This window comes from Ahaetulla prasina, chromosome 1, assembly GCF_028640845.1.
Source record: "Ahaetulla prasina isolate Xishuangbanna chromosome 1, ASM2864084v1, whole genome shotgun sequence".
Classification (NCBI taxonomy): Eukaryota; Metazoa; Chordata; class Lepidosauria; order Squamata; family Colubridae; genus Ahaetulla; species Ahaetulla prasina.
This window is the reverse complement of record NC_080539.1, coordinates 164,358,819-164,373,317: the sequence shown is the minus strand read 5'-3', so window position 1 is coordinate 164,373,317 and position 14,499 is coordinate 164,358,819. Positions and strand designations below refer to the sequence as shown.

The window sequence follows — 14,499 nt, the reverse complement described above, 5'->3', positions numbered from 1 at the left end:
ATACTGCTCCATAACTTGATTATTTCTTTAACAAATAATGATCTCTGTTTCTTTGAGACAGGAAAGACAAATGTCAAGATTTTGTTTGTGTGTGTGTGGTTTAATAGAACCCCGAGATTCACTAATTAGAACCGGGTACAAAGTCGCTGTTTGAGAGAAATTCCAATTGTGTAATTTAGACTTTAAAAACTAAACTGGTCAAACAATAAGGAACAGCTCCACATTTGTATGTAGATCCCCTATACTTCAATTTATACTTCATTGTTATTATACTTTAATAATCTTATATAACTGAACTATCAACTGTTATACATCCATTTTAAAAATTAGCCAGAATCTGAAGACAGTATGACCTCAAGTGGTGTCTGCCTCTAAATTCTATTTCACTAATAAAAGTTAATGGAATTATTTCAGTAAAATGCCTGTCTTAACTTTCAAAAATAAATATACGTGTCATATTTGCCTATCAGCTTTCCTACGAATCCTTGAAGATGTTATTGTGTTTTCATGATTAATATCTTCTTTTCAGGTAACAGGCCCTATTGAGAGACTTCATTCAGTGTTTTTGGATGTCAACAATATTTAAATGTCCAAAATGTCATGAAATCTCTCAGAAAGCTGATACTTTGCGACATCCTAGGCACTATCGTGGTTCAGAAACAAGCCCAAGTGGCCTTCAGTTTATTTTGGCTCGTTTGTGTTACTATGAAACAAGATTATTTCATTTTCATTTGCTAGAAAGGAATTGGGCCATGCTGTTTCAAGGGGTATTCTTGAATCTCATTCATTCTGAAAAATTTCAATTTAATTGCAGTTCTGAATGAAATACTTCTCCTTGAGTGTATGCGACCAAAAGCACATTTTGGGGCTGGGATAATAAGAGCAAGACTATAGAAAGAAGCAGCTGGTGCTTATTTTGTACCTGTGTCCTTGGAGTTCGATGGCTGTTCCTTTCCTTCCTCCAATGTCCCACATGATGATGGAATGATCAGAACTGCCTGAAAATAAAACACGCTGCACAGGGTCCCAACACAGGGCACTGATTCCTCCTGAAAAGATGAGGACGGGGGGGTGGAGGGAGAGAAAAGAAAAGAAGCATGAAGATTTGTACTAGCTACATATAACAACACTATTATTGAGTACCATAACTAAAGATCTGCTATTTTCTATAAGGCATTAGAACCTGGGCAGACAATACAGACAACCTCACTAATTGGACTAAGGCAGAAAAAGCCCATGGAAGCTGACTCAGTGACTTGAGATGGTTACTCCTCCTGGCTCAGCCTACATCACAGGGTTGCTGTTGAGCATTAGTCCCATTAATTGATTGTCAGAGAATAGAGTGGGTTTCACTCTACCTTCTGGGCAGCTACCATTAGCATGAGGAAAAATATTCATAGCTCTGGCTGCTGGATGTTGATATCTGCCATTCCCTAGCCTGCTAGGGAATACCTGAAGAGAAGCTTATCTTCTGTCAAACAGAATGGCCCAGCTACTGCTACATTCCAATGCTGCTCCCTGAAATTTCAGTCTCTTGTGGAGAGGTGAAAGACAGAAATTTCCCTCTGAATAGCTACTACTTTTGAGACCACGCACTCCAGGTAGCATCTTTGTTCACCTAATAGCTAGCAGAGAGGGTGTGCTAGGAGATCTCATTGGCTAGGAAGTGGGTGGAAGCCCTCCCTCCCCCAAAAATGAGCCTTTTCTGTAATGGATCCATCTGGGATAGTAGGTGATGTTGTTCACTGTCCTTTTTTCATGTGATACTCTCTTTCTGTCACATAAAAAGAAGACGACTACCGGAGAGACAGATAGTTTTTAGAAGTCCGGTTCAATCAATTCTAGAGATTATTAGAAATCTGGCTCTATGGCTGCAGATTAACTCCTTCTACATTAATTCTCAGCCATTGTCTTTCCTAGCCACTGCTCCTTCTCCCCCATAAACTTATGCCTACAGGCACTCAGCTTCCCCTAAAATTTGTTTCATATTCGAAATATCTGGTTGTGAGGCAAATTCTGCAGAAAGACCTCCAGCAGTATGAGAAAAACCATCTCAAGTAATGCAACAAAAAATACTCCTGGGGCTGAAAGTGATAAGATATTTTAAATACCCACAACATGTAGACAACTCAAATTAAAATTAATTTTTTTTTCACAGAACTTTGAACCTCAGGATTACACCCATCTGTCCCTCCGTCTACCCACCCACCCACTCATGTCTGTCTGTCTGTCTGTCTGTCTGTCTGTCTGTCTCTCTCTCTCTCTCTCTCTCTTTCTTTCTTTTCTATCTATCTATCTATCTTAGTTACTGCCCATCTCACTCTCAGACTGACTCTTCCTTGTAGAGTATTTCATCTGTTGTTTATACTGATGGCAGAAAAGTCAGAGTGATTTAATATCGTACCTGTATGTCCTCTGAAAGTTGTTATGAGGCTGCTATTTTCTTGTTCTAGTTTAAGGATGGTCACTTGCCCAGAATGATCACCAATAAAAACATTCCGGGTCTCCACATCAAATCTGGAATGGAGGGGTTCAGGAAACCGACAACAGTACAAGAGTCTCTCCCCATTTTTCAATGCTTGTATAAACCAAACCTCCCCCGCCCCCAGCCATCCCCAAACAAACTGTTTACTCTCAGGGCTGCTAACAAGAGACAGCAGCTCAACTAGAAAACACCTAATGCCTCCCCTCTCAATATAGTAGAAGATAACCACACAAAAACATTGCTTTCATCATTGAAACTAAATGTTTTGTCCTGTATCTTTACAAGCTAAGAACTGCCTCCTCAAGGGGACCAGCGAGGGTCTCTCAGCTCAGAGAAGGAGAACTGTGCTCTGGATTTACATTTATTCCGATATTAGGGTATTCATGTTCTATGGAACAAACAAGTTCCTACTCTAACTATAATACAGGTAGTTCTTGACTTACAGCCATTCATTTAGTGACCGTTCAAAGTTAAAATGGAACTGAAAAAATGACTGACATCCATTTTTTACATTTACAACTGTTGCAGCATCACTATGGTCAAAATTGGGACACTGGATAACTGGCTCATATTTATGACGGTTGCAGTGCCTCAGGGTCTTGTGATCACCTTTTTCAACCTTCTGAAAGCAAAGTTGATGGGGGAGCCAGCGTCACTGAACAAACGTGTTATTAATTTAATAGCTGCAGTGATTCACTTAACAACTGCGACAAGAAAGGTCGTAAAATGAAGCAAAACCCACTTAACAACTGTCTTACTTAGCAATGGAAATTTTGGGCTCAATTGTGATTGTAAGTTGAGGGCTACCTGTACTTTCATTGCTAGCAAACCCAGGTTTTGTTAAGCAAATCAGATTCAAATCCATTTCCTTGTGAAATCTAAGAGCAACAATGATTCATCTCAATCAATGTCAGTTTGGTAGAACTCATCTGCTACAGATATGGGAATTATTCTCCCTCTGCTCTTACTTTCCTCTCATTCCAGTTGAATAATGGGAAAAGCCACCTTGATTTCATATGTACTGGTGTATAGATAAAATCCAACCACACCTTCCAAGGCATGACCCAAATATACTAGTACATCAAGCTCGGAAATATTTAGATATCATTTCATTTATTCAAACCCACCCTTGTCTGTTCTGCAAACAGATGACACATTTCCAATCAGCAACTGTTGCATTTCTAGTTCCTAAAATATCCAGTATTTCCAAATACTGCAGAGGAACCAATGCAAGATATTTATGGGCTGTTAGGTCAGCATAAATAAGCTACCACAGTGTATCAGAAGGATAAAATCTGTTTATAATTTCAATGCATAAAAGCATATTTATACATTCAATGCTTGTTTTGTTATGAAATGACAGGTTGAAAACACCTTAAAATCGTACATAATGCTGCTATTCCTGGAAAGGATACTGTAACCCGCAAGCACCTGCACTAATCCGGTAACTGCCAAGCCGTTGTCCACTTTCAGAGCAATGCCAAATAAAGTATTTATCCTGCCCAATGCTCAGGAGCCACTCCATTTCCAAAACAAAAAGGACCATCATCACTCTGCTCTGATGAGCTGGAAGAGGAAGAATAAGACAATTAATATCATACACAAGAGCTTTGCTATCCAAGAAACATATTACTTCCAAATCATATTTGTGCTAAAGTTTATTGTGATCCTGAAGTAGCCTTCTTCCATTTCTGCGATTGTCGAGTATTCCTTCAAGTTACCCAAATGACCTCAAATATTACGGAGCTGCAGCATCAAGGTGCGTTATATGCCTAAAACAGCAGGAAAGAAGTGATGTGAATGAAGGAATGGTGTCAAAAAGCAACATGAAGGGCCCTGAAAACCAGCCACCGCTAAATGGAGCTGCTTTGACAACAGCAAACTGAGATTTAATTTAAAGAGCAGTGAGGGACAGCAGGAGTTAATCTTGCTCTCAGATATCAATATGAATAGTGTAACTATCATTCTGTGTATTAGCTTTCTTCAAAATGTATTGAGATGTAACTTCCAAATTCCTTATCAGCATAGCAAGAAGAGTGACCTAAAATTCTGGGAATTTTAAACACATAACACAGTTGGTTAACACTGATCTACGCTAATGATAGAATAGATGCATGTGCTGTCGTACCTATGCTTTTAATTTTTTTTTTCTGTTCAATCATGTCTAATTCTTGGGAACTGTCTGAACAAGTCCCTGCAGTTTTCTTGGCAAGATTTTTCTAAAGTGGTTTGCCATTGCCTCTCCTAGCACTGAAAGAAACTGACTAGCTAAAGGTCACACAGCTGTCTTTATACCTAAGACGGGACTAGAACTCACCCTCCCAGAATATCTAGCCTGATGCCTTAATCCAGGGGTGTCAAACTTGCACTGTCACGTGATGTATCGCGACTTCCCCCCTGCTAAACCAGGCATGGGCATGGCCAGCGCGTGACACATCTAGCCTGCAGGCTGTGAGTTTGACACCCCTGCCTTAATCATTACAACAAATTGGCTCTCATGTCTTTAATAAAGAACTCTAAATAATATAAGTTTCTTGATGTAAGTGCTCAGTCGCCTGAACTGCGAGATGGGTGGTAAATAAATTTGATGGATCAAATAGATAGAAGGTAGATAAAAATAAGTAACTTTCAATGTGGAACTGTGTCATTTTATTCTGGGTCAATCACATGGAGGTAAATTTTCATTTAATACTTTCCAAACCGAATTTACAATTTTAATTTAAACTAATTTGTTTGTTTGCTTGCTTATAAAATTTATAGGCTACCCATCTTACCTCAAGGTAACTCTGGGCAGTTTTCATGTTGTTATCTGATTATTACAAGCAGCATCCAGTTAATGAATCCAAACAATGAATTATCCTTATGTCTCATCCCCTCAGCATAACAAGCAAATGTTGGGTTTTATATGAATTGCTCCATTTAAAAAGGCCATCTATTTGCATTTCCTAATCTCATGTCTAATTAAAGTGATGAAATCACTACAAGATAAATAGAATTTACAGACCAGACTAGAGCCCAGCTTCAATCTTCCCAATTGCATGCTTCCTATGTATGGATTACACTTCCCATCATCAGCCAGGCACAATTCAGCCATACTGAAGATTATGGGATCTGTAATCCAACACAAAAGAACAGCAGCACCAGACTGAAGAAATTTGTCCTATCAGAGAACCAACGAAAGCTATTTTAAAAAGGGGAAATTATTATCCTGTATGGGTAGGTGTTTTTTGACAGAAAAAAATAATCTTCAGCAGGTTCTACTGTTATACAGTATTACTGACAGCTCTTTGATCAGACTGCACTATTTGTTCCAGCAGAAGCCTTCATGGTGAACTGCCTTTATTGGATTTGAGCAATAAAATCCTAATAAAACAAAGACCACAAACCATGCTGCCTGAGGAGTTGTAGTCCAAAGATCTAAAGGGCTGCACAAAATCCCTTGCTTTCTTTTCATTTGACAGTTAAAATGAATGCTTTTGAAGGCCCAGACCTAAAAGAAATATTCATTAAGAGAAAATCTGGCCATTATTAAATAATCACCGCTTACAGATTTAGCAAACTACTTTTCTAATTATTCACTCTTTGAATTCTTAAACCACACATTTTCTTCGCATAGATAAACTTCTCAGAATATCTCTGCTCTCTCTCTCTCTTTGTTCCATTATTTCCAGACACAAAGACTTGAAAAACATCTTTAGACCAGGAAATTTAGAAGGTGTGGTATTCTGGAATCAGTGTAAGTAATATGAGTGACAACACCTGGAACCAAGCACTGTACATTAAATTGATTTCTTCTAATAGCAATTTATCCATGTTACTGACTGAGACTAAAGGCTGAAATGTATATGAGATGTGAAAGAACATCCAATCATCCAAAAGTGTTGAGCTGCAAAGAAGAAAAAATGAAGACACCCCCCTCCCCCACTTCATTTGACCCCAAGTTGTTTTAAAGTCATAAAGAGGTTTTGCTTGCTATTCCAAACAAATGCAAGAAGTTGAAGATCTGGTAGTGCTGTGATGAATTTAACATAGATTCTTGAAAAAAAAATACTTTGGAAAGGTGATATTACTTCAAACTTTTATCCCAATAGTAGCAAAAATATGCTATAATTCATGGCCTTGGAACTTAATAATGGAGATGAACGGAATGCAATTATGTTTGAAGGTAGCAACTTTAATTAAAAAATTAAAAACCACCCTAAAATATGCATTATGCCAGAAAACAGCCAGAACTATTTAAAAAACCAGTCTACAATATTGATTGCTTTTGTAGGCTGTGAAATAAGGTCAAATAAATCTGGAGGGGTTTTTTTTCTCTTAAAATACCAACTGCATCTCTTACCCTGGTAACTTTTAACTGCTGTCATCTTGTTGTAATCTTCTGATAAAATAAATTCCTGGAAAATAACAGAGTAGCCACTTTAGAATGTATTAAATATCTAGTTTGCAATGTAACATTTCTTGTTAAAATCCAAGAATTTATCATTTTGTGCCAATCGTTTTGGATCTTATTCCCTTTAAATTCCGGTGAAAGAGACATGTTTTTCACCTCTGATTCATTGGCTTGTCTGAAAACCCTGAAGGCATCTCAGGTCAGAATGAGACAAATATGACCTTTTCAACCATAACCTTCCCACCCCACAAAATCAGGTATCTGTGAAAAATGTAAACACGGCTTGGAAATCCCGGTTTTCCTGCATAACATCTACAAAGTTGTTCTTCTCAGAAAACAAACAAAATCTAGAGATATTTTTAAGGTGTATGCGGCAAACATAAGATTCGGCCTAGGATTCTCAAAATGTGTTTGAACTACGATTCCCAAAATGCTGATAGCAAATGCTAGGATTTCTAATATGCCCAGACAGAACCAGATTTGGGATGATTGACTTATAGAGGGGCTTCACATTATTTATCTATCTATCTATCTATCTATCTATCTATCTATCTATCTATCTATCTATCTATCTATCTATCCCACCTTTAATACTGAGCTTCAATTTTGCCAGGATTAGAACTCACAGTCTCCTGGTGCCTAGCTTTAACGACTAGACCAAACTGGCATTAAGGTGGAATGTGATTTGCTAGTTTTGCCTTAGTATGTAATGGAAACCCACCTGCTTGTGATATATTTGATAAGCTGTGATTTAAAGAAACTGAAGCTTGCTGCAACTTCAGGGAAATGATGCAGCTCTTTCTGCCTAGTATATGCTCACACAAGAGTAGTGGCAGATGGTAGCCATCTCTTTATACCCAAATATCTCTACCAGTAGTGGATAATCAGCAGTTGCTAATCTACTATCTTATCCACTCAGACTGGAGAAGGTTTTCCTGTGACATACTGAGAGAAGCATTTCAGAGGCACAATTGATAATGATTCATTTAAATCAGATTCTCCATAGTTACTTAGTTATAGGACTTTTGCTAAAAAAAAAAAAAGCAGATGGAAAGTTGTATGATGAAAAGTTTAAACTACTCAAGACAAATCTTAGAGAAAATAAAAACAAGAGCTAGTAGGCAATGACAGGATAGTGATTAAGCTGCTACCATTGCTAGAAATTGTTCCAATTTTTTAGAAGTACAGTAGCACCTCGGAATTCAACTGCTTCAAAACTTGTCGAATTAGATACTTGATGCATTTTGATGCAAAAATGTTGTCCTGTTACTTGTGGCTTCTTTGGCTTTTGGCAGCTGCAAAAGGAAGAGGGGGATGGCTGCAGAGGGCGACAGGAAGACAGCCATGCTGGGAAGGTCACTGACATAGGAAAAAGGGCAGACAGAAAGTTTATCCCAGCCAAAACAAAGGATAATGTTGTTTGTTTGGCACTCATAGTTTTTAGTATCTGTCGTGCCTCCTGGATCACTTAATATCAAGTACCAAGGTACCACTGTATACAGAGAAAGGGGTGATGTTTACAGTTATGTAGAGTTTATTCATCATCACAGGGTGACAAGGAAGAAGTCAAATGTAAAGGAAGATAGCATGGAGCAATAGAAGAAATTTAGCAAAAGTAAAAACCAGTGACTTTTACTTGAAAGAATGTTAATGAGGCACTATAATGTCAAGCTCAGAGAGCACCAAGGACCCCCACAGTTCAACTCTAAGCTACAAATATTCTCTTCTATTAGGACAATTATTATTGCCGCATTTTGACTGTGCTAATGAACTCCAGCATCATCAAAACCATTATACTGGAGTGAAAAAAAATGCAAGTCAAGAGCACAGATGGTCAATTTTGTTATTTGGATACTATTATTAGCATGTGCCTTGCTTTTTATTGTATATATTCTTATTGTATTTTAATGAGATATACTGTATATATGGATTGTATGTATTTATTGTATGTATGCAGGTGTATTCCTGCCCCACCTAGCAGTTCAAAAGCATGCAAATGTGAGTAGACAAAATAGGTACCATTTAGTGGGAAGGTAACAGCATTCCGTGTGCCTTTGGCACCTAGCCATGCTGGCCACATGATCACAAAAAATGTGTTCGGACAATATTGGCTTACTTGGCCAAAAAACAGAAATGAACACCGCCCCCTGGAATTGAACATGACTAACAGGGAAACCTTTCGTTTTTATATTGTTTTTTGAAACTCAGTGAATATTGAATCTAAGTTACAGCAGAGTCTAAGATACACATTATTCTGCTACATATAAGCAATGAAGCTTCTTCAAGAGGGGAGATAGGTAGATAGATAGATAGATAGATAGATAGATAGATAGATAGATAGATAGATAGATAGATAGATAGATAGACAGACAGACAGACAGACAGACAGATAAATAGATAAGATAGATAATAGTGTTTTATAAATTTATATTAATAAAATGGATTTATATATGTATAACACTATAAATCGATCAATAAACAATAATCCAAGTCTTTTCTGCTCAGATGACAATGCCACAACCTGCAACGATCAGAGTCCACCTCTCCTTGCAACAGAAACGCACTCTATTCTCTGCTTTCATTCTCTACTGCTAAGCTTCCGACATGCCAGTTCCAATGTGCATTTTGGGGAATAAGTGCAGTTGTTCCAACTTGGAGAAGTAGAATAAGGGTAGTCCTCGAATTCCGCCCCCAATTTAGCCCAAAATTTCTGTTGCTAAGTGAGACAGTTGTTTAAGTGAATTTTGCCCCATTTTACCATCCCTCTTGATGAACGTATCTTTTCTTTTATGTACACTGAGAGCATATGCACCAAGACAAATTCCTTGTGTGTCCAATCACACTTGGCCAATAAAAAATTCTATTCTATTCTATTCTATTCTATTCTCTTGCCACACTAGTTAAGTGAATCATTATAGTTGTTAAGTTAATAACACTTAACAACTACAGATTCTTAAGAAAAACTGGCTTCTCTGTTGACTTTGCTTGTCAGAAGGCTACAAGAGATGATCACATGACCCCGGGACAATGCAACCGTCATAAATATGAGTCAGTTGTCACATCTGAACTTTGTTTTCATGACCATGGGGATGCTGCAGTGGTCATAAATGTGAAAAATGGTCATAAGTCACTTTTTTCAGTACCATTGTAACTTCAAACAGTCACTAAATTAACTGTTGTAAATCAAGGACTACCTGTAATTAATAAGAATATTGTTTAAAAATGTTTTCATGTGTGGTAGTTCTCTTCGAGGAAAAAAAGAAAAAAATTATGGTAATCTAGCAGACAAGTCCCTTGCTTTAAAGGACAGAGGAAGAGACAAAGTGATCAGGATTTTCCAGAGTTCAAAGCTTTACGCAGAAATGCCTCTTACAAAACAGCCAGGTTGAACCTTAAGAGGACAAATTGATTTTATTCTTTTAAGAAATGCTGGGACAAGCATCTGCTAGGACAAACTGACAAATGTGACACAGGAATCAATTGTTTAAAAGGTTCTGAGGCTGGATAAAAGGTTCTCTGAAAAATAAGTTGAAGCAAGCTCAGGGAGGAGAAAAAGGGACTCTGAAAATGTCCCTGTTGCTTCCCACAGTGCCAAACTTTCTAAAAGTATTAGCATATTTGACTTGTCTTTCCTGAGGGGACAGGAAACAGAAAAGAAACTCTCGCAGCACATTTGCAAGTGGAAAGCAGGCAGCCTTCCACAGATTTGCTTAATAAAATGGGGAATAGGGAACTAAAAGAAAATTGCACAATGCTGCTGTCACAGAATTTAAGTTTACACAAGAGCCTGGAAAAAAACAGGCATGAAACAAACTCAGCTGTTGCCTAAGGATCCAGTCAATATTCCTTTGTAGTCTTATGTGCTGTCATTTCTCCACATGTGCAAATAAACTATTATTATCCTAGCGATTTGATCTTCTTTCTGTTTTGGAGAAATTACTACATACGTACATACATACTTACGCACACATAAAATTTTCATCAAAGTTTTGTCATCAAGGCCTCCTTAAAAATAGAACTATCTCCTAGCTTCTTTAATCTTGTTCTGTTATACTTTACGTAACACCGCTCGTAACACCGCTCCTGCGCAGACTGCGCAGACTGCACTGGTTACCTGTGGCCTTTCGAGTGCACTTTAAGGTTTTGGTTACGACCTTTAAAGCGCTCCATGGCTTAGGGCCTGGGTACTTACGGGACCGCCTGCTGTTACCGCATGCCTCCCACCGACCCGTATGCTCTCACAGAGAGGGACTTCTCAGGGTGCCGTCCGCCAAGCAATGTCGGCTGGCGGCCCCCAGGGGAAGGTCTTTCTCTGTGGGGGCTCCCACACTCTGGAACGAGCTTCCCCCGGGTTTACGCCAAATACCTGACCTTCGGACCTTCCGTCGCGAACTGAAGACACATCTTTTCATTCGCGCGGGGCTGGCTTAAATTTTATCGATTTTAAATTTTCTATTAATAATTTTAAATGGGGTTTTAGTTTATTATATATTTTAAACTTTTTAGGCTAATTATAAAATAAGTTTTTTAATTTGCATTTTAAATTGTACATTGTATTGCCTGTTTTATTTTTGCCTGTACACCGCCCTGAGTCCTTCGGGACTCAGGGCGGTATAAAAATCAAAATAATAAATAAATAAAAGGTAAACGGTTATTTTAGAATTGTTTCTTCTAATTATTATTCAACTTTTTCTATTTTGAATTGTTGTATTGACATCCTGTAATATTGTTTTCTTCTGATTTAATCTGTCAATTACTTTACCCAAAATATTTGGTCACTGAAGCACGGTTTATAGGTAGTCCTCAACTTACAACCATTTGTTTAGCAACCGTTCTAACTTACAATAGCACTCAAAAAAAAAAAGACTTTATTCACACTTACAACAGTCACAGTGTCCCTGGGTTATGGGATCAAAGTTCGGGCTCTTGGCAACCAGCATGCATTTACAATAGTTGCCACGTCCTGGGGTCATGTGATCATCATTTGTGACTTTCCCAAGTAGCTTCTAAGAAGCAAAGTCAATGGGGGAATACAGATTTACTTCACAACTACATGATTAATTTAATGACTGCAGTGATGTGCTTAACAAACATGGCCCCAAAAAAGGTTGTAAAATTGGGTGTGATTCACTTAACAACCACCTTGCTTAGCAATGGAAATTCTGGTCCCAATTGTGGTTGCAAATCGAAGATTATCTCTTCATATGCCATTTTGTCAAAATCTAAGGAACTGGTTTGGACAAAACTCAGCAGCACTTTTTCATGCGGCTGTTGATAAAAAATAGGATCACCAACATCCGATGATGGATATGACACAAGAAGAAGAAGAAGAATGCCATTTTGACTATGGTGTTAATAATAACTTTGTTTACTTTGTAATTGCTTAGTCATCAATTGTGCAACACTTGGTGATTCTAATTGCCTGGGTCTTTAGTCATTTTCCTAAACTGTTTTCTGTCCAAGTTGTACATAAAAGCCTCAAAGTAGCTGACTCAACTGCAACTCCCAACAAGCATGGCCAAAGTGAGGGCTCTGAGGAGTGATATTTGGGCTCTAGTTCCCCCAACCTAATTCACTAGCCAACTATTCCACTCCGAGAAAGGAGAAAATAACATGAAGTGAGAACATGGAATCGTTCCAGCTCAGCTGAAGAACTAGTTGACTTTTGGACTTGTCTTTTCTTATACTGTTGTTGAAGTGCTGTCCCGGTGTTTGGAAGCCGTACGGGTCTGGATGGGGAGAAACAGGCTCAAGCTTAATCCCTCCAAGACGGAGTGGCTGTGGATGCCGGCATCCCGATTCAGTCAGCTGCAGCCGCGGCTGGCTGTCGGAGGCGAGTTATTGGCCCCAAAGGATAGGGTGCGCAACTTAGGCGTCCTCCTGGATGATCGGCTGTCGTTTGAAGATCATTTGACGGCCGTCTCCAGGAGGGCCTTCTACCAGGTTCGCCTGGTCCGGCAGTTGCGCCCCTTCCTTGATCGGGATGCCTTATGCACAGTCACTCATGCTCTCGTTACCTCTCGCTTGGATTACTGTAATGCTCTCTACATGGGGCTCCCCTTGAAGTGCACTCGGAGGCTTCAGTTAGTCCAGAATGCAGCTGCGCGGGTGATAGAGGGAGCTACCCGTAGCTCCCATGTAACACCGCTCCTGCGCAGACTGCACTGGCTGCCTGTGGCCTTTCGAGTGCACTTTAAGGTGTTGGTTACGACCTTTAAAGCGCTCCATGGCTTAGGACCTGGGTACTTACGGGACCGCCTGCTGCTACCACATGCCTCCCACCGACCCGTACGCTCCCATAGAGAGGGACTTCTCAGGGTGCCGTCCGCCAAACAATGTCGGCTGGGGGCCCCCAGGGGAAGGGCCTTCTCTGTGGGGGCTCCCACTCTCTGGAACGAGCTTCCCCCTGGTTTACGTCAAATACCTGACCTTCGGACATTTCGTCGCGAACTGAAGACCCATCTTTTTATTCGCGCGGGGCTGGCTTAATTGGATTTTAAAAGGGAATTTTACAAATTTTAAATGGGGTTTTAATTGATGATGATTTTTTAATATCAGGCTAATTTTGAATAAGTTTTTTAAGGGTATTTAAATTGTGTATATTTGTATTGTTGTTTTTATTTTGCCTGTACACCGCCCTGAGTCCTTCGGGAGAAGGGCGGTATAAAAATCAAATTAAATAAATAAAATAAATACTATTCATACTGTAAGGAAAAAGCATAAGAACTTGTAACTTTAGGAAAAGCTAATAATCTGATAGTTGATTTTGCTTGGTTTTTTTCCCCCTCGCCTTCAGTCCTATGTTTTGCAACCTTATAAATTTCCTTTAAAAACAACATACTTCCAACATAGCAATCAGTCTGAAATTCTTCACATAATTGTGTAAAACTAATTGGATGTAAAGAGGTTTACTTCTGACATACATAGTATTGCACCTTTAATACAATTTTACCACCAGTTTACCATTAGTTGAGGGAAGGATGTTTCAGAAACATAAATTGAAAGGATCAAGCATAGAGATGTTCGGCTGCCAACCGAGTGTAATGTATAAAAGTTAATCTTTTGTATTATTTTAAAACTGTTCTTACAGGATGCTGTTTTTACATTTTGCAGCAGTTTTGTTGCCTATTTAATGGCCCTGTTAACAGCATTATTACCCATACATTTTTAATTATGCATGGTTCTGTCTGATTGCTCTAAAGTTTCCGCGTATGAAAAGTAGAAGCAGAAACCCTATTAATAATTTCGCTAATGGCTGCATTCCTTCCACAATGACAGATATATCTCACCAAGACCTTACATTTAAATCACCAATATAGCATTACACAAGTATGCAGTAATATTCCAGAGTTTGAGAACATGATCATAATTGACAAAGATGCAGAATATACATTGGGGTGTGAAATCCAAGCACCCTTGTTTATCCTCTCTCAAGAGAAGTGAATTCAGGTAATAATCTACATAGCAATCTATGCAACATATGTGCGCCTCAGATCAGTACTACCTACATTTAAGAGATGAGATTCTGTAGCCTTCTAGATGCACTACAATTCCCAGTATCCCTTACCATTACCTGGTTGGGACACCTGGGAATTGAAATCCAGCCATTCTCGAAACCTGA

At 38.8% G+C, this 14,499-nt stretch overlaps 1 protein-coding gene across 1 annotated transcript in view; it reads right to left on the bottom strand.

Moving 5' to 3' along the window:
• WDFY2 (WD repeat and FYVE domain containing 2) overlaps positions 1–14,499 on the bottom strand; it is a 49,190-nt gene that overhangs the window by 5,039 nt on the left and 29,652 nt on the right. The window contains exons 4-7 of the mRNA XM_058179804.1: positions 6,828–6,882; positions 3,901–4,051; positions 2,405–2,517; positions 923–1,049 (exon numbers count right to left, since the gene is read on the bottom strand). Coding sequence (XP_058035787.1) covers positions 923–1,049; positions 2,405–2,517; positions 3,901–4,051; positions 6,828–6,882 — 446 coding nt within the window. The remainder of the gene's footprint in view (positions 1–922; positions 1,050–2,404; positions 2,518–3,900; positions 4,052–6,827; positions 6,883–14,499) is intronic.